Consider the following 27,871-nt stretch of genomic DNA (forward strand, 5'->3'; position numbering starts at 1 on the left):
AATAATGAAAGTATCTTAATAAATAGTAAAGTGCTTCAATGGTCTAGTTGGATATCATGTGGCATTCAAACACTTGATCAGATCATATCAAATGGAGAGCTGAAATCCTTTGACCTGCTTCGCAAAGAATTTGATATCCCATCTCATCAAGTCTCACAATACTCGCAGTTACAGCACTGTCTAAAACGATGTTTAGGTTCTCCTCCCTGGATATTGAGCTCCTCACCAATATTGGATTATCTCCTTGTGTGGGGACGACGCAAATAAGTGATGTCAGGCTTGTATGGTATTCTAACTCTTCACTTATTTTCGCAACAACTTGCTAATCCTCTTCAAGTAAAATGGCAGGAACGTCTACACATTACTATTGAAGATAGCGCATGGTTGGATATATTGGAAGCCCTTGACAAAGGCACTCGAGAAGCTCGCTTGACATTTTGTCTTTTTAAAATTCTCCATGATTGGTATTGGACACCTCCAAAACTACAAAAAGCAAGGCCAATATCACATTCTAAATGTTGGATATGTTCCGAATACAATTGAGATCTTCCCCATCTTCTTTGTGATTGTCCTTCTATGCTAAGCTTTTGGGCATTCATAGGGGTCACACTGCAGATAATTATTCCCTCCCTTTGTCTTCCCCTTACTCTTTCTATGACTTTTTTGCACAATTTTAGGATTCTCCCTACCATTACACGTCCTCAACATCGTCTTCTACACACTGCACTTGCTACTACAGCTAAAAATATGTATACTACTACATTGGCAATCACCTAATCCTCCTTCGAATGAAGAAAGGCTGGTTGCCATGGTTCAAACAGCATCCCACGAACGTATTATATATCGGCTTCTGGATCAAGAGGAAATCTTCCAACAGGTTTGGTCCCCCTTCTTTCAAGATTCCTAAATACTTTTTTCTCCTCCTCACATCTCTTCTTTGTCCCTTTTACTTTCTTTCTTCCTCTCATCTGAACAAGGAATCTATATCTACATATATATATATATATATATATATATATATATATATATATATATATATATATATATATATATATATATATATATATATATATATATATATATATTTATATATATATTTATATTTGTCTATATCTATTTATACATCTTCATATTTATCTATATATTCATACTTATACTTTTGTATCTATTTATGTCTTCTTTTAATTATTTAACTATTTATTTATTTTACACTTTTATATATATATTTTAGTTATCTATTTATATGTATATATCTATTCCCTAATTTATGTATCTATTTATTTAACTATGACTATACAACAGTTGTCCTTCAATCTTTCAATATTCACCTAACATTATGCATTTTGTATTTCATGTATCAATTCCTGTATTTTAAATCTTACACTTATAATTATTTTAGTATTATTTATATAATGGAATGTATGTGTTTATTAATTGATTATATAATATATTATCTTCTTTTATATTTCTTACATAGTCCATTCCCCATTGGTATAGGACCCCTTATGTAAATTTTCCTCTCTCTATTTTTGTTTCCATTGGTAATTTTCCTAAATATATTCTTTAGTGAGCTTAAACTGTTAAATGTATGTATTTAAACTTTTACATTCGTTATATAAAAATGTTGTTAATAAAAATTTATGAAACAAAAAATAAATCTATAATGACTGAGGTACTTACCTGATTCCGATGATCTTGGTGTATAAAATTATATAAAAATCTGTGTTATTTTTCTAAATTGGTCTTGAATTTCTTCTTGAGTGTGTGTCTCATTTATTGACTCTGGGTGTATAACAAGCGCTTAACACTACCGTCAAATAGGCCTAAACGGCTTTCCGACACTATCACAAAGAGAGCATTTGGGATTATTGATTGAAGAAAAAAAGCACACAGTATGAAAGGGGGAGAGGTTAAATCCCTACTCCAGCCTCCCCGTCCAGTCACTGAAACACACTCAAAGGAATAGGGAAATAAATTAAATATAAAATGTATACAGCTATAGGAGAATGGTGGCACGTGCGCTCTGTGAGAAAACTGCCCTCACTCACAAAATTGTGACATACTTCATCATAGCGGTACAAAAAGGGGTGGTGATGGGCGGAGCATCACAACCAATCAAACACTCACACCCAGTCAACAGATCTGGGTTTAATCCATCACCGTTCTTTAGCCCACTCTGCCACCCCAGTTCAGACATGGCCATATGCAAATCAGTCTGACCCTGTGCCTCATGGGAACAGTCCAGCCCGAACTGCCAAGCCATGCCTTCCCTGGACCGGAAACAAGCTTCCTAGGACCGGTTTCTGGAATTTCAGCCGTCTTCAGCCAGGCTTGCTTGAATCCAGTGGCAAAGTGAGCAAGGGACTCACGTCTGAGCATACCCTGCCAACTTATGGTGAACAAAGCGGTACAAAAAGGGGTGGTGATGGGCAGAGCATCAGAACCAATCAAACCCTCACACCCAGTCAACAGATCTGGGTTTAATCCATCACCGTTCTTTAGCCCACTCTGCCACCCCAGTTCAGACATGGCCATATGCAAATCAGTCTGACCCTGTGCCTCATGGGAACAGTCCAGCCCGAACTGCCAGACCATGCCTTCCCTGGACCGGAAACAAGCTTCGTAGGACCGGTTTCTGGCATTTCAGCCGTCTTCAGCCAGGCTTGCTTGAATCCAGTGGCAAAGTGAGCAAGGGACTCACGTCTGAGCATACCCTGCCAACTTATGGTGAACAAAGCGGTACAAAAAGGGGTGGTGATGGGCGGAGCATCAGAACCAATCAAACACTCACACCCAGTCAACAGATCTGGGTTTAATCCATTACCTGTCTTTAGCCCACTCTGCCACCCCAGTTCAGACATGGCCATATGCAAATCAGTCTGACCCTGTGCCTCATGGGAACAGTCCAGCCCGAACTGCCAAGCCATGCCTTCCCTGGACTGGAAACAAGCTTCCTAGGACCGGTTTCTGGCATTTCAGCCGTCTTCAGCCAGGCTTGCTTGAATCCAGTGGCAAAGTGAGCAAGGGACTCACTTCTGAGCATACCCTGCCAACTTATGGCGAACAAAGCTGCACAAAAAGGGGTGGTGATGGGCGGAGCATCAGAACCAATCAAACACTCACACCCAGTCAACAGATCTGGGTTTAATCCATCACCGTTCTTTAGCCCACTCTGCCACCCCAGTTCAGACATGGCCATATGCAAATCAGTCTGACCCTGTGCCTCATGGGAACAGTCCAGCCCGAACTGCCAAGCCATGCCTTCCCTGGACCGGAAACAAGCTTCCTAGGACCGGTTACTGGCATTTCAGCCGTCTTCAGCCAGGCTTGCTTGAATCCAGTGGCAAAGTGAGCAAGGGACTCACGACTGAGCATACCCTGCCAACTTATGGCGAACAAAGCGGTACAAAAAGGGGTGGTGATGGGCAGAGCATCAGAACCAATCAAGCACTCACACCCAGTCAACAGATCTGGGTTTAATCCATCACCGTTCTTTAGCCCACTTTGCCACCCCAGTTCAGACATGGCCATATGCAAATCAGTCTGACCCTGTGCCTCATGGGAACAGTCCAGCCCGAACTGCCAAGCCATGCCTTCCCTGGACCGGAAACAAGCTTCCTAGGACCGGTTTCTGGCATTTCAGCCGTCTTCAGCCAGGCTTGCTTGAATCCAGTGGCAAAGTGAGCAAGGGACTCACGTCTGAGCATACCCTGCCAACTTATGGCGAACAAAGCGGTACAAAAAGGGGTGGTGATGGGCGGAGCATCAGAACCAATCAAACACTCACACCCAGTCAACAGATCTGGGTTTAATCCATCGCCGTTCTTTAGCCCACTCTGCCACCCCAGTTCAGACATGGCCATATGCAAATCAGTCTGACCCTGTGCCTCATGGGAACAGTCCAGCCCGAACTGCCAAGCCATGCCTTCCCTGGACCGGAAACAAGCTTCCTAGGACCGGTTTCTGGCATTTCAGCCGTCTTCAGCCAGGCTTGCTTGAATCCAGTGGCAAAGTGAGCAAGGGACTCACGTCTGAGCATACCCTGCCAACTTATGGCGAACAAAGCGGTACAAAAAGGGGTGGTGATGGGCCTAATATGGTCTCTTACATGAGAAAAATACACATTTATAATCTCCACTTTCCGTCCTCTCCCAGAGTATATACCTCCCGATATACATAACAAAGCCAACCCCCCTCCCACCTACCCCATCTCCCCAGGGGAACCTCCTACTGTGAACAATAAAGTAAATGAGATAACGGAGAGTTGTAAAAATTAAACAAAAATGAAATAAAACCAGGTAACAAAAAACTGAGCAGTGAGTGGTTACCTAGAGGCTGCATAAATACATGTGGGGTACCTTGATGGAGGATCACGGGGGTCCTGCTATCAGGGCTCAATGTTTTCCCAGAGAGGGAGGGGCATTTTCCTCTTTAAAACTTAAATTGGTGGAGGACTCTCGTTCTAGTGGGGCAAGTCGTCAGTTGAAGACCCATTGAAAGATGCACCACTAGTGGACCTCATGTAAACTCAAAAGCTTTAAGACCTTTTCTAAAGATATCTGCCAGCCTTTCCATGGTTAGGTGCCTGCCACAGCCGTGCATGCCACTGAGTGAGCACTGGGGCTTCCTTTTTCTTCCATGCGGCGACTACCGTTCACTTTGCCTCTTCCAGAGATAACCACATAATCGCTTTATCCCCCTTAGTTTGAGATTTCAGATCATCATTGCAAAGGCCTACCAAGGCCAATCTTGGGGTCTCAGGGAATGGGTATTCCAGAATGTTTTTAAGTTGCCCAAGAATCTCAGTCCAAAATGGACGTATAATCGGACAGTCCCAACTTATGTAGTAAGTCTCCTAAGAGACCGCAACCCCTCCAACAGAGGTCTGTCATGTGTAGGAACATCTTTTTTTAGCTTAGTGGGGTACAAATACCAATCATGCATGACCTTGTAATGGGCTTCTCTCATGTCTATTAAGTGATTACATTTCACAATGTCCCCCCATAAGTGTATCCATTTTTTCTCTGGTATATCCATCTGTAGCACCTGTTCCCACATTGTTTTATGTTGTGGTCATGGAGTGTGCATGGTGTCTAGTAGCAGAGAACATAGAAAGGAGATGGTCCCTTTGGTAGTCCCCGCTTGCTTAACAAAGGGTTCAATAGGGGTAAGATCCCTAGTGGCCGCTACTCTATACTGGGGTTGTAGTGCCCATTGTTTCAACTGATTGTAATGATATTGTTCAGAGTCCAACATGAGGAAGTCCCGTTTACAATTTTCAAATGTTAGGATGTCCCAATTATGAAAAGGATCCCCCTTTTTTCAGTCATCCACCCCGCCCTTCCTCCATGCGGCAAAGGGGCCCAGTTTCAGTGCAGGGGGGAAGGCAGGGTTGTAGTGTATGAGTGTGCATAGGGAAGGCTCTCCACTCTACCTGGTTATTCACCTTATTTCATAACTTCAGAGTGGTCCTTGTGGATGTGCTGAGGTAAGCATTCAGGAGTCGCTCTGTTTTGGATTTCCACAAAACATCCCATATGACTCTCCCCACTATGGCCCTGTCCATATTGAGCCAGTGCTTGTCCAATGCTCTGAGAGCCCATTGGGCAATCACTCGTAATTGAGCTGCCTTATAGTAAAGAAGGAAGTATGGTAAGGCTAGCCTCCCTGCCCGCCTAGGTAGTCGGAGGAGCGCATACGGTAGTCGAGGTCTGCGGTTCTAGTGAGTTTTTAATATGAATTCTTAAGCTTTTCACGTCAGGAATGGGATTTCTTGGGATGTGCATTCCTTTTAGATAAGCATCTCATCTATCTTTTTTGCACTTTTGCACACTATAAGCTTCTTATGGTGTCGTATGAACAAACATGATTATTTTCAAAGTAGACGTGGTTTGTTATAGTGATCTCTTATGGTTTGTTGTTTATATCTGATGAGTTTTTTATATGGATTCTCACATTTTTAATATCTAATAGAGACTTCTAGCTGCATATTACTTACCTTTGAATTATCCCTTGGTGTCAGACTTGATCCAGAAATTCAGACATTTTTCTTGAGCAATTTACCTGCGCGCTTCAAAGTCATCTGCACCAGAAATGACATGTGCCGTGCTTATATTGGTGCCACTTCCGCACACGTACGTAAGTTCTTTTCTTTTTGCACCAGTCAGCGCAGGTCGGAGAGAGCTACCCCCAGTTATTTTTTGATGGACTCTTTTTCAACTTTTTGGCGAAGTTTTTTCGAGATCTTCAAAAGTTGTCACTCCTTTTCATGTAGGCCAGTCCATCACACTGCCTACTATTTACGCTCTGTCACATCCATCTAAGAAAAAGGAGTCACTCCACTGACTGGACCCAAAAAGAGTGTTGTTCTACCTTGACTGCACAAAAGAGTTTTGGGTGGATGACCAACTCTTCATGGGTTATGTCGGAGCGAAGAAGGGAAAGGCCGTGCAGAAACAGACCATCCTCTGATGGATCGTGCTCTGCATTATGATATGCTCCAAATTGGGCAAGAAGCAACCCCCTGAGGGCTAGCCTGCTCATTCCACCAGACCTAAGGCTGCGACCACTATGCAAGCATGCGGAGTTCGGGTCCTGGACAGATGCCAGGCAGCAGCGTGGGCTTCTCTACACACGTTCACAAAACATTACTGCCTTGACAGTCAGGTTCATCGGCAGGGAAATTTTGCTTGTTCGGTCCTGCAGAACTTTTTAGTGTGAAACAGTTTCACAGACCCACCTCCGGGAAGGTATTGTTTGGGTATTTTTTCTAAGGTAAGGAATCTGTGGCTAGAAGTTTCTATCAGATGAACAAGTTATTTACCTTTGATAATGCCTTGTTTGATACAGACTAACTATCTGCAGATTCCTTATCAACCCACCCATCCTCCCTGCTCTGCAAACTGATTTCTAGGGACAGAGCTGTCCCCCTTTCAGGGCCCTAGTTTTCCACACCATTAGTCAGTGCTCTTCATTGCTCCACGCTCCTAGCGTGGAAGTTGCAAAAAGAAAATGACGGCAGCGCACTGCGGTGGTGCCTATACAGCCACCGCGCACGTCACTTCCAGCGCGGACAACGCCATGCGTAGCCGAACGACACTACCTACTAGCATGCAGGGGTACTGTTTAGTAAAAATTTCTGGATCCAGTTTGAGACCTGGGGATAATTCTAAGGTAAGGAATCTGTGGCTAGATAGAGTCTTTATCATATAAGGCGTTACCAAAGGTAAGTAATTTGCTCATTATTTATATATTTTTTTGTACTTTTATGATTATGTGTGTATATTCGAATAAAGATTCATCAATCAATCATATATCAAATGAGTAGTAGAAGAAGTGGTGACATTTCTTAGAATTAGATATATAAATACATGTGCTTTCCATGGCATGAATCATGGGATTTTGATTTGTAATAGATGTGTTGCAACCGCTATGCAAGTAGAACTTTGATGTAAAATGTATGCTGCAAGATTAACTAACATGTTTTTATCCTTTACAACAACTTCAGGTCCAAGGTACTGCTGAAATAACAAAACTACTTATTGTGCCAAATATTTCCATGACAAATACAACCAGGAATCCAGTGTTGCAAGACTGCTCTGGTCCTCTATGCCTTCAACATGCAGCAGCTCAGAGACGAGGTGAGAAATGATATTCGTCTACTTATAAATAAGAAGTCATATTTACATATTGCTTTTGGCGTTTCGTAAGGCTGCAGCAAAATAACAGATATTACCTTCCCTTCCTTCTTTCACATCTTTCTCATCTCAGTCCTTACGAATCACGGGTTGTCTTGTTCAATAGACACGATTTACCTAGTCTAACCCTAACAGCTTCAGTTGGTCTGAAAATAAACAGTGGGAAGAGGGGGTGAGTCTTAGCTGCCAAAAGCCAGCAGCCGAGAGGAATGGAGGCTGGGACTCAAATGGGACTCAAATGGTAAGTTAAGGTCCAAGACAATAGAAGCGAGCCAAAACTACAATTCCCCGAATTCATTCTGCTGCCAATTCACTGCTCTGTACTGAGCCAAGAATGTCACAATAACAGGATAAGGCACCTCATTATCCATAGTACTCTCTCATTTACTTTAGCTTAGAGGGTGGAAAGGTGGAATCAGTCAGAAACGTGATCTTCCGATTATGAACAGCTTTTAAACTACCTTACCATAAAGGGATATTGTGTGATGGATATTGAGATGAAGTCGCACAGACACTCAGTAATGATCACTTTGCTTTCTGAGAAAAATTAACACACTGCAACCTTGAATTTGAATGAACACGTTACACTTTTAACATTGCAAAGTTCAAAAGCAAACGTTTAATGCATATATTTTTATTTAGGCTCATCTTCACACTACATTTGCAAATTCCACCTAAATACGCAATGATAAAGCCTATTCGAACTTCATAATAAATGACAGGGTCTGGTCATTAAATTATAGTTGACATTTTTATGAAAAACGCAGGGGCATGTGTACAAGGAAACTCTGGAGCACGGCGTTAAGCCAAGATTGCTAACGCTGTGCTCCGACAGTTTCCAAATGCAGTGATGTGCCGTATCTACAAGAATGCAACACACCCCTGCGTTTCCCCTACTACTGGTGCTAAATTTAGCACTATAATGCAAGGGTGACTGGGTTGCGGGGAATGATTGTTTATGTGCTGGAAGGTGTATCTTCCTGCACTTAAACAATCCATAATGACGATTTGTAACTTCTATGTCTGCTGCTCTATGCAGCACGCATAGAAGGTGCAGCCCGTCATTTTTCAATGATTGCTGATGTGCCGGAAGGGACACCTTCCTGCACTTGAACTATCACTAGTGGCGATTTTCTATTTTTATATGTGCATTATGCAACACACATAGAAAAAGCAAAAACGAGGAGAAATTAATAATTTCTCCTCGTTTCGCCAAGTTAAAACCAGGTTTTCCCTGGTCTTATTTTTGGTGCTGCCTCCTATTTACGCCACCCTTGTAGATAGGGGGCAGCGTCAAAAAGCAATGTGTGTTGCGGCAGAGAGCCCACCACAACACCTATTGCACACCCCTTTCACGCTAAGTGTAGGTGGGAAGACGCCTTATTTACCAGGTGGCGTTAAGCCACGTTAAGTGGCTTAACTCCAACCTTGTAAATGAGGTGAAGGACTTAACGCCAAAGGAACGTTAAGCCCTTGTAAATATGCCCTGCAATTTTTTATTGGTCCAGAACCTTTCTATTGTTAAGCTGAACACACTGGCAGAATGACTCACAGACGGAGGTTGTTGAAAACTACCACAGAGCTGGTGATTGTACAGGACAAAGCGGATATGCACAAGGAAACCGTTGGAGCACGGCGTTAAGCCAAGATTGCTAACGCCATGCTCCGACAGTTTCCAAATGCAGGAATGCGCCGTATTTACAAGAATGCAGTGAAACCCTGCATTTCCCCCTAGCAGTGGCGCTAAATTCAGCTCCCTAGTGCCAACACAGGAACCCTTGCACCATAGTTCAAGGGGGCCTGCGTTGTGGTTAATGATTGTTTATGTGCAGGTAGGTGTCCCTTGTTGCACACAAACAATTGGGCTTTATGCAGCACTTATTGAAGTTGCAACTTGCCATTTTTATATGATTGTTGATGTGCAGGAGGGGACACTTTCCTGCACATGAACAATCACTAGTAGCGATTTGATGTTTCATATAGAAACAGCAAAAACAAGGAGAAATTTATAATTTCTCATTGTTTTGCCAGGTTAAGACCAGGTTTTCTCTGGTCTTATTTTTGGCCCTGACTCCTATCTAATCCACCCTTGTAAATAGGGGGCATAGTAAAAATGCAATGGGTGTTACGGCGCAACGCCTACCACAACACCCACTGCCCACCTCTTTCACACTAAGGGGCATATGTAAAAGAACTGCTGCTAACTAACGCTAACGCTAGTTAGCGGCAGTTTTCTTAACGCAGCCGATCACCAAAAACGATCGTTCTGTTAGCGGTGTATTTAAAATAGGTCACTGCATAGCGATAGTTTCAGGCAGCTGCGGTGAAAACTGCCGGTAACACTAGAGTGAAGGCGATACAAATTCTGACGTTAGCGGGCTAAAACTGACAAAAGGCCCATTAACAGCAAAAAAAACTCACATTAGTCAGCCCAACCTCTAGTGGCAAAAATAGCCAATAAGTCCACCTCCAATGAAAAATAGGGAATAAAACCAATGGTATGCAGAATGGAGTAGCCAGGGCTAAGTGCAGCACAGATCAACACCCCTCCCCCAAGTCCCCCAACAGCCAGGATGACCAGCGAGAGTCCCATTAGGAGAGGAACTTCAGGGCTACATCTGTGAAAAGAGGCGCATCGCTGTGCCAGACCAGTGATGCATCACTTTTCATTGCGCACTCCTTGCAACACCATGGCAACCAAAACCTTGAGAGCACGGCCAGTCCCCAAGGCCCAGAGACTTCGCTGGGCCTACGTCTGGGAACCAGAGAGGGATTCAGAGGTGCTTTGGAGTCTCTGGGCCGTGGTGTTAGACATTGAGGCACGGCGATCGCCCTTACCTGGTGGTGACGTCTGGCAGGTCACATGGAGACATGTTGCTGACCTGTGTGAGAAGACCGCCTTGCGCCCCTTGGAGCTGTGAATGGTAGAGGCGCTTCTGCGCACCAATGTAGAGAGGTCTGCATTGCATACTATGATCCACCACTACCCCGGGGTGAACGGAGGAGATTATCAATGGTGTGCCATGCCTCTCTGCATCACAGGCTGTAGGATATTTTGCTGGCTGGACGCTGTGGAGGGTGAGGCCCCTGAGCTGTACCAAACTTGTGTGGCAGGAGCGCTGCAACTTTGCACCTAAGGGGGCCCTGTTGCAACACCTGCATCGGGAGGTTCCCTAGGGTACTTTGCGGCGACTGCTGTACCCAGGCTTGTGAAATCCCACCTGGCTGAGGCTCCTGAGTCACAGATTTGGAGAGAGTGCAGCCCATTGAGCCCTGGTGTCAATGTCCAGGTGAGGAGAAGGTGGGACACGTAGCGGAGGAGGCCCGGGGGCGAGTCGGGCCCAGGCCTAGCACCTGTGGGTGATGCACACCGTGCCCTGAGAAATCCCTGAACTGCGGCTGACCTACATCACCGAGGGCACCGCACAAGAGTGGTGGGGGACTACGCAAACTCACTTAATTTGCTGAGAACGGCCATTGGTGGCAGTGGGTGCCAGGGGCAAGGGCCAATACTGGCCCATCCCCTGGGTATGCAGTTTGATCCGCCGTTACTCGCTGGGGAACTAGGGAACATGGAATCTGGTCGCCACTGTCACATTGGAAGAGGCAACCGGGTGGTGCTGCCTTTCCTTGCCCCCTGTTACTTTGCTTTTGGGTGTACAGGTACTAACCCTTAGTGGACTTACTCTTTCCACAGCGCAGTGCCATCTGGTTGCTGCTGCTGCTGGTTTCTCTGACACGGAGGTCAGGTGTTCGAGTCCCTCTTCCACTGGCAGGCTCCTGCTTGCGCCTCATCCCTGGTGTTCCAGTGGCAGTGCGTTACTGCTTTGCAGCTTGACTGCCCTCCTGTCCCTCTCGTCTGCTGTTCCTGTTCATCTTTCTGCTCTTCTCCGTTGCTTTCCTATATATTTCTTTGCTGTGTTTGGCTTTGTTTTTCCTGTGCATTTTTGCAGTTCCCTTTTCCCTATCCTCTCCCTCGTTGCCACTGCAATCCCCTGCATCCCTGCCCCCTCCAGTGTCCTTTCCCGCGTTTCCCGCCTTTCAGCTGTGCAGCCCCCCTGCAGCACTACTTAATGGCGGATGCTGTGCGGCCATGCGCAGCGTGCGTGCCACTGGTGCACCAAAGGGAAGCCAAAGGCAAGCCCGTCTGTGTCTGTCCGGCCCTGAACGGTACCAAGCACCAGGGACCCTGCCTTCAGGACACTCCACCGCTACGACGCTAGCACTCTCTTCGCCCTAAACCATGGACGCCACACCGCCTGCCATTTAGCATCACCGAAGAATACCCTTACACCCTGCGCTGTCGAAACTGCAAACGCACCTTCTGCCACATCAGCACACCAGCACCTCGTGCTGCCCAGCCAACCAACAGCTCACCCGGCCGGCTCAACTGCATCAGCCTCAACGTGTGGTCCCTCCGCAAATATGCCACAGACATCTGGGACCTCCTCAATGCCACCTCTTCAGACATCACTTTCTTCACGAAAACCTCGACCAATCTCTGCTCCTGACCGGACATCGCCATCACCATCCTTGACGGCTACTAAATCACCCGCAAGGACCACCCCGACCGTCCAGGAGGAGGCATTGCCATTGTCTACAAAAGCACAGTCCGACTGACCACGCTCTCTAATTACCCAATGGTGACCATGGAACACCTCCACTTCCAGATCTGGACCAACCCCAACCCTATCCTCTGCGGCGCTCTCATCTACAGGCACCCCGGGCCATGGATCCCCAATCACCCATGCCATTGTAGACCTGATTGCACCCCAGGCTCTCCCATCCACCGACTACCTCCTACTCGGAGACCTCAAGTTCCTCCTGGACAACCCCAGTGACCAGACAACACCCCCCTCCTGGAGAACCTCGCCAATATCAGACTCAAGCAGTTAGTCACCGCACCAACCCACATAGCTGGACACACGCTCAAGCAAGTCTTCTCCGCCAGCCAGAATTTCAACTACAGCCACACCACAGTACTCTCCTGGACCGACCATCATTGTATACATTATGTCTACACCATGCCCACCGTACACCACCACCATCATCGCATCCTCCCTCGCAGCTGGATCAAGGATACCAAAGAACTTCTCATCAGCTCCCTCAGCACCACCACTCCGCCAACGTATACAGACGACAGCGCCGCAGCGCGCAACTGTGAGAAGGTGGCCTGATATATGCTGTCCACTAGTTCTAGTGGGCACCTTGTATCAGTCCAAACAACCCCTTATGGTGATAGGTTAAAGACAATCTTATGCGAAAGCTATCCTAGTGATAGCTATGGAGAGCAGCCTTCAGGCTAAGTCTTGAAGGAATGTAAAGCAGCTTGTTTTACCAGTCTATAATCTCTTGAATGATCAAATGAAAAGACAACCACACCAGGTATATATTCAAAATATATGTATTTAAGATAATACACACCCCTCTAGTCTCTTTATGAGACTGGAGTTCGAAGTACTTTAGTTAGAAGTGTTTAAGCATCAGTAAAAGCACAAATACACGTTTGGGCCCCAGGGGCATACCAAACCATATACAAAAAAAGTGGTATAAGAACCACGACTGAAATAGGCAGTATGACTATTGCCTCTAGAATCGCTGGGACCCCAAGGAACCACCCAAGGTAGTGACACAGGGGACCGACGGGAACTGTATGCAGTGTGGAAACGCAACCGCGGGTTCCTATTATCTTCTATGGGAAATGTCGCGGTTGGAATTTTAAAGATTAGGGACACTTCTAATCGTGTCAGGACCAAACCCTTTTGGACTTAGACAGTTCTAGGGCTAGCACCCACGAGAGTACCGGAGTACTCGAGTTCCCTCACCCAGGGAAGCCGGGTGCATAGGTGCCTTTTGGTGTCGGGTCGCGTTGTCGATTTCAATGGAAGCCTGCAAAGAAATGCTGCTGCCGTGAAGAGGAGAAGTGTCCGGAGAGATCCAAGCCTGGATCTAGGATGTAAGGAACCTGAAAGCAGAGGGGACATAGTCTGGGTCACTTGCCAGTGACCTAGGGCAGGATGGACCAATGCCCACAGATGTCGGGTGCTTAAGGTGAGTTGACAGGTATCTTGACTCTTCAGCCACGGGGTCCAGGAGGCGTCAATGAAGTCCACAAGCCGGATTCGAGCTGTCCCGCAAAGTTTGTCGAGTGCTGTGGTGTCGCCGACCAGAAAGGACCCAACAAGCCTTGGCAACGGCAAGTCTCAGGTATGCAGAGAAAGGACTGCGGTGCAGACCAGCAAAGTCTGATGGACTCACCCAGCAAGGGTAAGTAAGAGCAAGTCTGGAGCAACCAGAAAAGCCCAAGTAGAAGTGGAGTTGCCTTCGTGGGGACCTGTTAGCCAACGGGCTAGTGATCGCGAAGGAGCCTCAAGTGGTCGCACTTGGAGCTGATCCACTGGTCACTCATGGAGTGGGGGCCAACAATATTCGGTGCAGGAGGTGCTCTAGGCTGGGGCTACTCAGAGCCCAAAGCTCAACTTCGAGGATGACCAAGAAGGTGTTGTTGCTGCAAAAGTTCATGGTGTCCAGGGGTCACGGTTCCACATTATCCATAGGCCTCAGCTTTGCTGTGGACTCAGGGTAGGCTCAGAGAAGTCTGGAAATCCATGTCTGGGGATGCAGAGACTTCTGCGTCTGGCGGGAGCTTCAGTAATGCAGACCAGTCAGTTGCTTCTTTGGTGCCTGCCAAGTAGTGGAGTCACTCCTTGACCCCAAGAGAGATTTCTTTTGTCTTCTAGTCGTGATAGAAAGTCGATGGTCCAGGATATATGTTTCAGAGGTTTGTCCAGGGTAATCTAAAGTCCTAGGGATTGGATTCCTATACTTATACTAAGTTTAGGGGATGGACTAACTTTAAGGCCCCACCTATGGGTGGACCTGGGGTGGGGGTGGTTACACCCCTTCCCCTTTGTCCAGTTTCATGCCAGAGCAGGGGCTGAGTGCCCCAGGCAGTGTCTCAAAAGCATTCTCTGAATGCACCCACCCTGCCCCAATACACATCTGCCTGTCTGGGGAGGTGGTTACACCTCCCCTCGACAGGTAACCTATTGTCCAGGCTTCCCCGCTGGAGTTTCGGTCAACAGCAGGAGGCCAGACCCGTGTCTGTGGCAGTGGCATCCATTTTGTGATGCCAGGGCTTTGGAAAGATTTAACCGGGTTTAGCCAGTGTGAACATGTCTCTCCCTCTAGAAGTGTGGAATGCTACCCCCGCCGCCAGAACTGGCGGGGGGGGGGGGGGGGGTGGGGTAGTATTCCAAAGCATTTGACACCAAACACGACATGTTTTGAAGCAGCCATCCCAAAGTTAGCATTTACCGCGAGGTTATAATGCACTTAAGAGTATATGGTATGGCTGTATCACAGAACAGCCATAAGGAGGTATTACTGAATGCTGCAGAGGGGCTCAGCTCATGCTTGGGCACCCTCTCACATAAAACCAAGCACTCTGCCTTCAGGATTGTCAAGGCCTGCCATAGGGGTGGTTTATAGGTTTATATGTGTCCGTATAAGATAGTGATATAGGTAGCCTATACCACAGTAAGGGGTGCAAGCACACCCTTACCCAGGTTGCAGTAGCAGACCTGTGGTGTCATTTTGGAGTGTTTCCCAGGGGTGGCATAATACATGCTGCCGCCCCTGGTAGGCCTCTGAGGTACCTCTGCCCTAGGTACATAGTATACCATATACTAGGGGCTTATAAGGCACTCCAGAATCCAATTAGATTTGTACCTAATGTACATGGAAACCATTTTAGAGTGGAAGCAGCTAGGCTGTGGTCCTGATTAGCAGGGCCACAGCCAGACTAAGGTCGAAAAACAGTGAAACACCAGCAAAAAGTGGGGGTACCCATGTGAAGCAGATCCTACTCTCCTACAGCAACCTCCACAGATGGATCTCCAACTGCGCCAACACCCTGTCACCCCTCAAGAAAAGACCAGGCAAACAACACTCCAAGAATGCCAACTGGTTCACTCCCGCCCTCCACTAGTCCAGACGCACCTGCAGATGTCTCGAAAAGAGATGGATCCACAACATCAATGAACTCTGCAACACAGTCGCCCTTGCACCATGGCGCAAGGGTGCCTGCGTTAGCGCATAGCAGCCATTATGCGCCAACGTAGGGGAAAAAGAAAGGGGGCTTATTCATGAGCCCTTCCTGTCAGTTTCACCCCGCCAGTGCGTCATTTCCTGGACATAGTTGCAGCGTGATTCTTGCAGCACGTTGTACCGTATTTGCAAAGTGACGCATCTAAGCATATGCATGACCTTGTGCCACATTATGCCTGCATCAGGTATGATGTATGCAGGGTGGGCGTTCCCACGCAACAAAGCCTCATAGGAGTGGCATAGTGAAATCCATCAGATTTCTATGCAACAATTGTACGATGCCACTGAGTCAGTACCTTACGCCTGCCAAGGGTGACGCAGAGCCACAGGGATAGGCTGGCCCCATGAATTGCTGCAGTTGTGTCATGCTTGTGACACAACTGCAGCAATGTGTGTCTTTAGCGCTGACAGATTTGTCAGGATTCCAGACATATCTGTCATTAATTGCGACATGGAGTGCCGTACAGTGAACACAGTGCATCCATGGTGTCGCAAGAAGGACGTAGTGAAAAGTGTTGCAATGCTGTTTTGTCACAGCGATGCAACACTTTTCATGAATGAGGCCCAGTAATGCGCTCTGTCCCATTGATGGTGCGCATTTCTGCCCTGTACTTTTGTTGCAGGGCAGCACAGCGCAGCAACATTCCTTGCAGCGCTGTCCGGCACCATAACCTTCTGAAATGAGGCCACAAGTGTTTGCACCATTATTGAGACTAGCTATTTTCTGGTCTTAAAAAACTGCCTCAGTTTTTGGGGTTTTGCACCATACAAGGAATTCCTTGTAAATATCGCAAAGTGGGGTTAGTGGCAGTTTTTGCACGGGAACGCCTACCTTGCATCTCATTTTCGTTAACTCCCGCTAACAGAAGTGGCAATCTTAAAAATTAACATTTTCCCCAGAAAACTGCCACTAACTGAGGTTAGCGGCAACTTGTAAATAAGGTGATAACAAAGAAGCTGCTGTAATGTCAAAAAATTGACGCTATGGCTGCGTTTACTCCTTGTTCATATGCCCCCAAATGTAGCGTGAAAGGGGCCTTATTTACAATGCTGCGTTTACCTGCATTAAGTGACTTAGCACCGCCTTGTAAATAAGGTGAAGGACTTAACGCCACAAAAACTGACGTTTCTGTGGCATAAGCCCTTGCAAATATGCCTCGAAGTTTGAAACCAGCAGCTGCTTTCCAAGTAGGTTCAATTAGGGAAACATTGTTGTCCCATTTTTATTTTCTCAGCAAATAAACTTTGCTCACCTATGACTTTAACATAGTGTGAACTTGACCTTCAGCCTGAAGCGCAGAGCTGTCAAGACTCCGCGTACTGTGGGCACTCTGTTTCCCATAGTAATCCTTCCCTGGTCCAGTGCTCCTTTTAAAGTGCTACAGCACAAGCAACCAGTCTGAAACAAGTTTGACAACAGACGCTGAACCCAGGTGTGTCTGTGTCTGAAGCCTATTGGCCTATGTTTATTTTCATGTGTGAAGCTGAATCCACTTGGCATAAATGCCATTTGGAGGCCACCAGCATCATTGTTTTTAGTGAAAATAAAAGGTCTAATTATTAAACTTGGCTGCGGCCCACGGCGTCACCTGGCACCACTCCTCTGCCTAGGTCACTGCTAATAATTCCCTCGGGTAGCAGCATACAGCAAGAGCGCTGGCTGCTTCGTTATTAAATTTTTACCCCACAGGGTCAGCCGCATGCAGTGCCACAGCACGCTGCTAGGAGCTTGCTTAACATGCATGACTCAGCATTACATTGCTTCAGTCTAAGCTTTGATGTGTGGTACTTGACAAGGACGTCCCTCTACCCCAGCATCACCCGTCAGCTGTGATCTGCTCTGCCCGCAGCACCTGCCGCACACAGTATTTGTCATATGAAATATATGAAGCTCAAGGTTGCTGTAGCTGTAGCTCCCTCGACCTTCCTTTCTCCTTACATTAAGATAGGTGGAAGGGGCTACAGTAATAGTCCCCTTCAGTACCTTTGCAGGGCTTTGAAGCTGCAAAGCGATGTCAGGCTGGTGCCAGAAAAAGCGCAACGTTTGATTACCATGCATTGCTCTTCCCAGCTCTCCACTCTCGTGAGCCTACTGGGGCTCTGCTGTTTAAGATGGACCTATCTGGCACTGTAGGACATCAAATGACAGACCTGGACCAAGTGGTATTTTGCAAGAGGGGCATTTTGTGCCTGTTGCAAAAATACTGAAACTCTTATTTTTTTTCTGATTTCCTCATGCTGCAAAATTTACCAAACCTGGCCATAATATCGAGGAGGCTCATGTATTTTTATATATGTGTGTGGATATATATCTATATATATATATACCCCAGCAGTACAAAAAATATATAAAAATATATATGTATAGATATTTACCGCTGGAGCACCAGCAACAAAGGCTGTGTACTGTGAGTGAGCATACAGCGCCACTTTGGAAGAGTATATACAAAGGCTTCTAGCAAACCGAAACGCGCCTCTCTTTTAATTTTTTGGGATTGAGGCTGATCTGATTAAATACTCTGTGGGAGTTGGTTGTTTGTGCTTATATATATATATATTATCTACTGGCGGTCGCCAGTAGATAGTTATAGTTAGGACCCTGTTTCCATAGGAAAACCGCAACATTCTATTTGGAATAACTTTGGCGCCGGTCGACGAATCCTCGCGAAATTTTCAAAATAGGTGGGCCGCTACGCTCCGCTCCTACTCTGAAAGTCTCGGGGGGATTCGTCAAGCGGGGGCTGAGAAAAAAGGGGGGTCCCAAAACGCATTTTTCCCATGCATTTTTCCATAGGACCTTTAGACACAGCTACAGCCCGAACGGCTGAACAGAGTTACTTGAAATTTGGCAGAGAGGTAGTCTACAGGTCAAGGAAGTGCCTTTTGTAGGTTTGGTGTAAATCTGTTCAGTACATCCTGAGAAAATAGCATTTAAATCAATATATATATCTGTGGCAGCTTACGGTGCGCTTACCATGCGTTTACGGTAAGCTTACCGTACGCGTACGGTGACGTGCGCGAGCGCGATTCTGATTGGCTGTTAGATCTTAGTAAACATTCAAATCGGTCGAAACCAGGAAGCGGCGGCCGCCATTTTCTCTCTTGCACTCTGAGGGGGGGAGGAAAAACAAAGGCAAAAAACATGTAAAGGGGCTGTTTAGACAGCTCCTAACCACCTAGCCTTGATGAAGGTGTCCCCCAATGCCAAAAATTGATTATTTTTTTTTTTTTAAATCGCCGATTACGCTTACCGTACGCGTACGGTAAAAATTATTACAAAAAAAAAAAATGATCCACACTCTCCTCACCCCGTGTGCAAAAGGTGCACGAAGGGCACCATTTGCGCATGGCATATAAGCATTTCAAAAATTATAAAAGAATTACCTTTCTGAACGAAGCGCATAATATGTCCTCCATGTGCGCACGGTGCGCGAAGCGCATCGTGCGTACATGGCCCATCCAGCGTAACGTGGGCACGCGGTGCGCGTAGCGCACCGCGTGCCCACCGTGCGTGCACGGCACGCGTGCACGGCACTAACTGCGTAAAGTGTGCGCTGTGAGCTTCGCGCACCGCGTGCTCACTGTGCTCGCACGGTGCGCACGGTGCGCGAAGCGCACCGTGCGCGCACGGAACGATCTGCGTTAAAAGTGCGCGCACGCCACGAATGGCGTAAAGAAACTTAGCATTTAAAAAACCGTACAAATTCACTGAAAAAACCATAGGTTTCACACACGTTATAGTTAGGAATTAGCATTTAAAAAACCTTGCAAATTCACTGAAAAAACCATAGGTTTCACACATGTTATAGTTAGCTGGACATTTTACTGATAAAAAACCAATGAAATTCCCCCGTTATAGTTAGTGCAGGCAACTATAACTCACGCGACCGCAATCCTCTGCTGATGACATATGTGTCTTTATGAAAAAAAAATATTTGTAATATATGTATAGCTAAAATTTAATGGAAGAAGACATGGTCAAATAAGTGTCTAAATACAGTATTAGCATCAGCAGAGGATTGCGGCGGTCGCGTGAGTTATAGTTGCCTGCACTAACTATAACGGGGGAATTTCATTGGTTTTTTATCAGTAAAATGTCCAGCTAACTATAACATGTGTGAAACCTATGGTTTTTTCAGTGAATATATATATATATATATATATATATATACATATATATATATATATTTTTTTTTAACCAATTGCCCTTGCGCAGCCGGAAGGCACTCGACAGCGTTCTCTGTATCATGCGCCTGCTTCCTTGCACCGCTGAGTATTCAGATTGCCCAACGCGTTTCAAGGTAAGGACCTCTTCATTTGGGGCGGCAAAGAGGAAACTGCAACTCGCTTTCTTGATGTTCACTGCCATTTTATTAATACAGTCGCCCCTTAGTGGGCGTATGCTAAGTGCAAGTCATTAGATGCATGCTGGGACATTGAGTCCCGAAGGCGAGACATTGTGTCCTTGAAGTAAGTGCAGGTTGCCTTTTGCAATTAATTAGTATTATTCCTTAGTAGGTAGCGGTTAAGTCGAGCAGGCTAATTAGCATATGAATGCTGTGCTGATCCAGCGATGAAAGTTCAAATCGGCAGCCTCTACCAAATGGTTGAATGGTTTTCTCCCACCTGGTGATGGTGCACCTCCCCACGGACGGACGCCGTGTAGTAATTTTTTAACCAATTGCCCTTGCGCAGCGGGAAGGCACTCGACAGCGTTCTCTGTATCATGCGCCTGCTTTGGCAAAGAGGTAGTCCTCAGTTCAGACTCGTGCCTTTTGCTTAAATGGTGTAAATCCGTTCAGTAGTTCCTGAGAAAATAACAGTTAAAAGTACATATATATCTATGGCCTCGGAGGATCCGCGCACCCTCCCGATCACGAGCTGAATTTTAATTGGCTGCCAACACTCTGAATCAGGAAGTTTTGGCAGCTATCTTATGCCTTGGTAGAACCGAGGCACAAGAAACCCCCCAAAAAACGACGCAAAACGCGAAAAGGGGGCAGGGTAGAAACACCCTGACCCCCTAGGCCTGCTCAGAAGGTCCCACAAGGACCCCCAGGGCCCAAAAATAAATGTTAAAAAAAACAAATACGGGAGAATGCACGCTGGATACACGCATCCTGCCGATAGAAAAAAAAATTCAGCGCAGGCTCCCGCGCTGAATGTGCTATTTTGCCCCCAGGGGGACCCAATCCCGGGGGTATAATAAAAAAAGTGTGGGGGGTTCCAATCCCCCCCACACTGCCCCGGGGACCGCCACCCCCCTGGGGCGCTAACATAGTAGAGGCGGGGGGCTCATGCCCCCCCCGCAGCCCCGGGGACCGTCACCCCCCGGGGCTTCTTCAAAGTGGATGGGGGGGCTCTCAGGCCCCCCCAGCCCCAGGGACCGCCACCCCCCGGGGCAACTTGAAAATGTGGGAGGAGGGCATTCGGCCCCCCTCCTGGAGTCTTGTATAGGCCCTGGGGACCGCCACCCCCCAGGGCCGGCTCCTGCAGTGTCCCGGTGTGCCCACCCCTGGGACACTGCTGTTTGCAATGGCAGGGCGGGAGCCTCGCGACTCCCACCCTGCCATTGCAAACTGCTTTGCTTCATTGAAGCGAGAGCAGGGAAACCTGCTCTCGCTTCAATGAAGCAAAGCTGATTGCTTTTCCGCATGGGGAGCAGCATGTTAGCTGCTCCCCATGTGGAAAAGCAATGCCGGCTCCCGCAGGACGCGGGAAGCCGGCTGGGACTGGCCCCTTCCCGATTTTTTTTTTTAATAAAAAAAAAAAATTGGGGGCAGGCCCTGGGGGATGGGGTCCCTAGGGCCAATAAATTAGAAAAAGAAGAGGGGCTACACAGCACCACTCTGCAAACGCTCCCCCTGGCACGTTTGCAGATGAGGAACTAATTCCCCTTGAATACTGGGGGTCCCTGGGGGCCAACTAGCCCACCAGGAACCTCCAGTATGCGCCAGGGGGCTGCGTTGCAGAGAGGTGTAATGAGGCCACGCCCCTTTTACACCTCTCTGCAACGCAGCTCCGTGGTGCTTACTGGAGGTACCTGGTGGGCTAGTTGGCCGCCAGGGGACCTCAGGATTCAAGGGGACTTAACCCCCCAACTTAAAACACACCACGGGGCGCGTTTGCACAGTGGGGAAGGTAGGGGGCGGGGCCTGAGGTGATATGTGTGTAAACACGCCCTGTGGCGCGTTTTAAGTTGGGAAATTAATTCCTCTTCAATCCAGAGGTCCCCTAGGGGCCAACTAGCCCACCAGGCCCCTCCAGTAAGCGCCACGGAGCTGCATTGCAGAGTGTTGTAAAAAGGGGCATGGCCTCTAAACACCTCTCTGCAATGCAGCTCCCTGGCGCATACTGGAGGTACCTGGTGGGCTAGTTGGCCCCCAGGGGACCGCAGGATTGAAGAGGAATTAATTCCCCAACTTAAAACACGCCACATGGCGTGTTTGCACACGTTTCCTCAGGCCCCGCCCCCTTCCTTCACCATTGTACAAATATTCCTCTAAATCAGCCAAACTACGAATTCCGGAGAGAACCCAGTGCTGCATCTTTTAGCCCAGCACTGACCCTGAAAAGTAATTTTAAGCGTACTTACCAGTAACTTGGATTTCCTTCCATAGGAATCCATTGTGTGGTTTTCAGCAGAAAAGTTTCCAAGTGTCTATTTTCACAAACTAAAAATATTCCTAAAAAATCGTCTGTATGACTTAAACACATTCTTTTAACTGTTTACATGAGATTCACCAGTGCTGGATCCAGGATCCACCACTGAGTAAAAAAAGGTAACGATAACACTACTCACCTGCTAAGTGAATTTTCTGCTATAGGATAACATTGGTGATTCTATGTGAAAAAAGTTCTCTGTGTCAACTTTTAAAATACAATAATATTCCTTAAAAATCACTACTGTAACCAAAACGCTTATACTCAACTGTTTACAGGAGATGTCCAAGGACTGCATCTTGGATCAAGTCCTGTGGTTAGAAAAGTAATCCATAAAGTAACTAATTGCATTTGACTAGAAATTCACATTGAGCTCAATGTTGCATTGTGTTTGAAATTGTGTTGCCCATTGCAACAACTGTAACTACTGTACTCAAAAGTCTATTGCCTATTTGCAAAGTATTTAAACTAAAGTAATTCATTCTGAGAAAGTATATTTTGTATTGTAATGTATAATATAATTAGAATGTAATTTTTAAAAAATATCTAAAAATAAATAGTTTTAAAATGTAGAAAATCAGTATAAAAAAAATCAGTATAACAATTAATACATTAAAAATTGTCAATTACGAAACCTTTGAAATTCACTGAAGAAACCATAGGTTTCAGGCCTGATATAGTTAGGAATAAGCATTTAAAAAACCTTTGAAATTCACTGAAAAAACAATAGGTTTTAGGGGTGTTATAGTTAGCTGGACATTTCACTCGAACAAAACCATTTAAATTCCTCCGATATAGTTAGTTGTACTAACTACATCTCTGAGTCTTATGTATACTTATTTATATACAACAACTGACACATACACTGGCTTTTATTTTTCTAGTTTGTTGGACATGTACCATTGAGACATATATTGGCTCATCACCACACCCATAAAGATATTCACTCACCCAAACAACTGTTATAACATGTAGTTTTAACTTCAGATACCTACTGAATCAACTATTCACACATCTTTGGGCAGTGACACACCCCCCACCGACTGTGTCAACGAGAGATGTGTAGTTCCTGCAGGACAGGAAGTCTGCAGGGAATAAAGTATTCCCATTCAGACTTCAACCTAATGAAAGAAAGTGCACAAGGGAAGGGGATCCCTTCAGGGTGGAACTAAAACCCTCACACACCCAGCAAGCTAGGTGTCATGCTTCATCATCTGGGTTCTGCTCCTCGTCGGGTCGGCGGTGCAATACCCGACGGGCACCCATACAGGGGCTCTTTGTCGGAGATCTTTTGTTCCCTGCCGTATGGTGCGTGCGTGTGAGGGCCCGGGAGTGTAGATGTAGGTGATTAAAAAAGGTTGGTAGATCTGAAATTGAATTTTATTGGCTCAGTCGACCACCTAGTTAAAAAAAAAGGGGGGATGAGTGGCGTAAAAGCTATATGTACTCACAACGGATGAGTGGCTAGCTACGCTCAGCTCTTATGGTCAACATGTTTCGCGCACATTGAGTCAGGAGGATCTCGCGGCGCTTCGTCAGGACCTTAAGTGAAGTGAAGTGTGCTCGAATAAAACTATCTACAGTTGGGTGAGAAAAGCAAGGGTGAGAACAAAAGTGTTGGTCAACCCTTAGTAGGCGCCCCTACCTTACGTATTTGATTTAAGAGGGGGTCACCTAGAGAAAAGAAAAAATCAACAAAAAATATGTATGAAAACCCAAAGCCACCCTCGGCATATTAGGCATTAGGGAACGAATGTGTTTCTCCCCCTGTGGACGCGCCATGCACCTGATGAGGAGCTCTTTTTAACATAAATTGGTGAGTCCTTACACGATCATGATTTCTTTCATTCCCAGGGACTATACTTTAAACCAGAACCTGTCGGTGCTATTTGTCATTACCGTTTTCTACTTAGCCCTACCTTGTCCTATGTCATACTATGATTATTGAACAGATACCTGGTAGGCATCCAGTATTAATATTCTGGGTCATATGAATGTGATCACCACTTTACCACACAAGTGGTGTTCGACTCAATTTTTGTTTTTAATGCCTAATATGCCGAGGGTGGCTTTGGGTTTTCATACATATTTTTTGTTGATTTTTTCTTTTCTCTAGGTGACCCCCTCTTAAATCAAATACGTAAGGTAGGGGCGCCTACTAAGGGTTGACCAACACTTTTGTTCTCACCCTTGCTTTTCTCACCCAACTGTAGATAGTTTTATTCGAGCACACTTCACTTCACTTAAGGTCCTGACGAAGCGCCGCGAGATCCTCCTGACTCAATGTGCGCGAAACATGTTGACCATAAGAGCTGAGCGTAGCTAGCCACTCATCCGTTGTGAGTACATATAGCTTTTACGCCACTCATCCCCCCTTTTTTTTTTAACTAGGTGGTCGACTGAGCCAATAAAATTCAATTTCAGATCTACCAACCTTTTTTAATCACCTACATCTACACTCCCGGGCCCTCACACGCACGCACCATACGGCAGGGAACAAAAGATCTCCGACAAAGAGCCCCTGTATGGGTGCCCGTCGGGTATTGCACCGCCGACCCGACGAGGAGCAGAACCCAGATGATGAAGCATGACACCTAGCTTGCTGGGTGTGTGAGGGTTTTAGTTCCACCCTGAAGGGATCCCCTTCCCTTGTGCACTTTCTTTCATTAGGTTGAAGTCTGAATGGGAATACTTTATTCCCTGCAGACTTCCTGTCCTGCAGGAACTACACATCTCTCGTTGACACAGTTACTTAGGGCCTATGTGTAGGACCTCGTTAAAAATAGCCCACCTCTCACTCTCCTTCCTTTTGTTGAACGCATCTAGCGCGGGAGTCCCCCGCAGGAGATTGTTTTCAAGGTTACCTATAGTGCCATTTGGCTCTAAGAGGACCATCTGCCCCTCCAAGTAATTATGGAAGGTGAACTAGGCATCAGCTATGGTGAAGACGCCGTATCTGACATTCTAAGAGCACCATCACTTTTGGTTATGGACAACAGCACGGCCTCAGGTTCCCAGTTGGACGACTGGACGAACTTAACAGCTTTGAAGAAAGAATGGTTAAAAATAACCATACATGGGGCTATGATGACTGAGTACCTTAGGGCCAACATCGCCCCCAATGGTCTCATTGTCAATTTAGTACCCCGTCTATTCCTGGATGACCCACTATTTAAGAAAGAGTGGTCCCTGGTGTCATGGAAATGCACCAGGGACTTACTGGTACTTATCATAGGGACAGCCAAGAGGTTGGCCGATTGCATCCTCACACGCATCCAAGATCTGGAAAGCACAATGAAACCCGTTACTCAATCTGCAGTTTTTAAAACTAAACTAGCAGAGATCAATCAGGAGATTGCTGAAAGTAGGGAGTTTTTGCTTAAACAAAAAATAACGAAACTACAGAAAGATATCACCAGATTCGACAAGGAGAGAGTATTTCCTTACCTAAAAGCAGACTACACGTCTAACAAGACAGATTATTCAAGTGATGAAGAATCTAACCACAGCAGAAGAGGGTCATCTAGTGGATCCAGTACAGGGAGTTGGAACAACAATAGAAATCAGAGGAAGACCAATACACGGACATACCAGAACCAAGGTGGTCCGATGTTTCCTGTCCCCCCCCAACCTCCTTTCTGGCAATATCCCATGTTTCCTCAGTACCCACCACAATTCTATCCTGGTAACAACCCGAAACCTTTTTTAGGCAGAGGCTGGGGCAGAGGAAGAGGGCGAAGACGAGGACAACAACAAACTACCACCCATGTCCAGTGGCAAGAACAACCACAACCGCAGCCACAAATGGAAACTCGGAGCAAAAGGAGGGGCCAGAGGGATTAGTTATTAACCTTTCCCATAGACCCCTCAGCAACATAGAGGAGGATGTACTAAAGAAAGGTCTGGGCTTCGTACCCACTCCTAAAGTAGACAAATTCGAAGTGATTTGCGAGGTCCAGAGCTTCTTTCGGAAAATACGCCTCAAAGCATTTTTTCAGGATGAATTGATTTCTGAACCTAGTGACACAGGCCTGCATAAAGCTTCCACCTTCACTCCTACAAACAGTATGATTCCCTCGGAGGTCCTTACCTTCGAGAAGGCTGTGTTAAAAGATCTGAACAAAGTACAGAGTAGAACCACTGTGTACAACAACTTCACTGCAAAAGAAAGAGATGCGGCCAAAACACTAGCAACTGATATATCCATCACCATCAAACAGGCGGACAAGGGAGGTGCTACTGTTATCCAGTCCACTAGCGACTATGAAACGGAGTGTCTTCGCCAACTGGGCGATAGGAAATATTACACACCTATTGATACCGATCCCACTCCTAGATTAAGTTCTACAATAGCTAGCAAGATCTTGGAGGCCGAAGCCAATGGCTGGATCACGAGAAAAGAAGCAGACTTCCTTAGCACCACCAAACCTGTTGTACCATATTTCTATACATTACCTAAGGTACATAAAGGCACTACCCCTGTCCCCGGTAGACCAATTGTCTCAGGAATAGGTTCCCTTTTGGAACCTCTTTCCAAGTTCTGTGATTGTTTCCTACAACCCTTGGTAAAAGAGACACCTTCTTATGTCAGGGACACAACTGACATTTTGAATATTATTGAGGGAATAGAGAACACTGAGAATGTTGACCTCCTATTGACCCTTGACGTAGAGGCCCTCTACACCAACATCCCGCAACAAGCAACTCTGACGGTAATAGAGGCGGCCCTACGGCAAAAGGAATGGACATCTCCCACCCCCATAACATTTATCATGGATCTGGCAACATTAGCTCTCACCGAGAACTATTTTGCCTTCAAAGATAACCTCTACCATCAGTCCCAAGGTACATCGATGGGGAGTACCTTTGCCCCTAGTGTGGCCTGCCTGTATATGGCAGCCTTTGAAGAGACAGTCATAATGAACGAGGACAACCCCTTTGGACCTAATCTAACCTTGTGGAAAAGGTACATCGATGATGTCATGATCCTGTGGAAGGGTGACTTAACCACTTGTCACGAATTCTGTGAATGGATAAACACTAAAAATCAGTTCTTGAAATTCACTAGTCACATCTCTAACTCAGATATTCCCTTCCTGGACGTGAACATCAGATTGACACCCACAGGGTTAAGCACTACTCTCTACAAGAAACCCACTGATAAGAACAGTTTACTCCTCTATAGTAGCCATCACCCCAAAGCCCTGCGCGACAACCTGCCGTTCGGCCAATTTCTTCGCCTTAGGAGAAACTGTAGCTCAATCACAGACTACAAAATTGAGGCTAACATCTTGTCAGGGAACTTGACTCAAAGAGGCTATCCTCCACGAGTGGTTTACAACTCAATGAAACGAGCAAGGAATAACAACCGTGAGGCACTTCTGGAAGTAAGACCAAAAGAC

At 46.3% G+C, this 27,871-nt stretch overlaps 1 protein-coding gene across 1 annotated transcript in view; it reads left to right on the plus strand.

Moving 5' to 3' along the window:
* The window catches only part of LOC146860813 (sperm-specific sodium:proton exchanger-like), a 4,738,575-nt gene that overhangs the window by 4,693,631 nt on the left and 17,073 nt on the right, over nucleotides 1-27,871 (plus strand). Inside the window, exon 22 of the mRNA XM_085646173.1 lies at nucleotides 7,508-7,640. Within this exon, the coding sequence (XP_085502299.1) occupies nucleotides 7,508-7,640 (133 nt within the window). The remainder of the gene's footprint in view (nucleotides 1-7,507; nucleotides 7,641-27,871) is intronic.

The sequence above is a fragment of the Triturus cristatus genome, chromosome 3_1, assembly GCF_964204655.1.
Source record: "Triturus cristatus chromosome 3_1, aTriCri1.1, whole genome shotgun sequence".
NCBI lineage: Eukaryota > Metazoa > Chordata > Amphibia > Caudata > Salamandridae > Triturus > Triturus cristatus.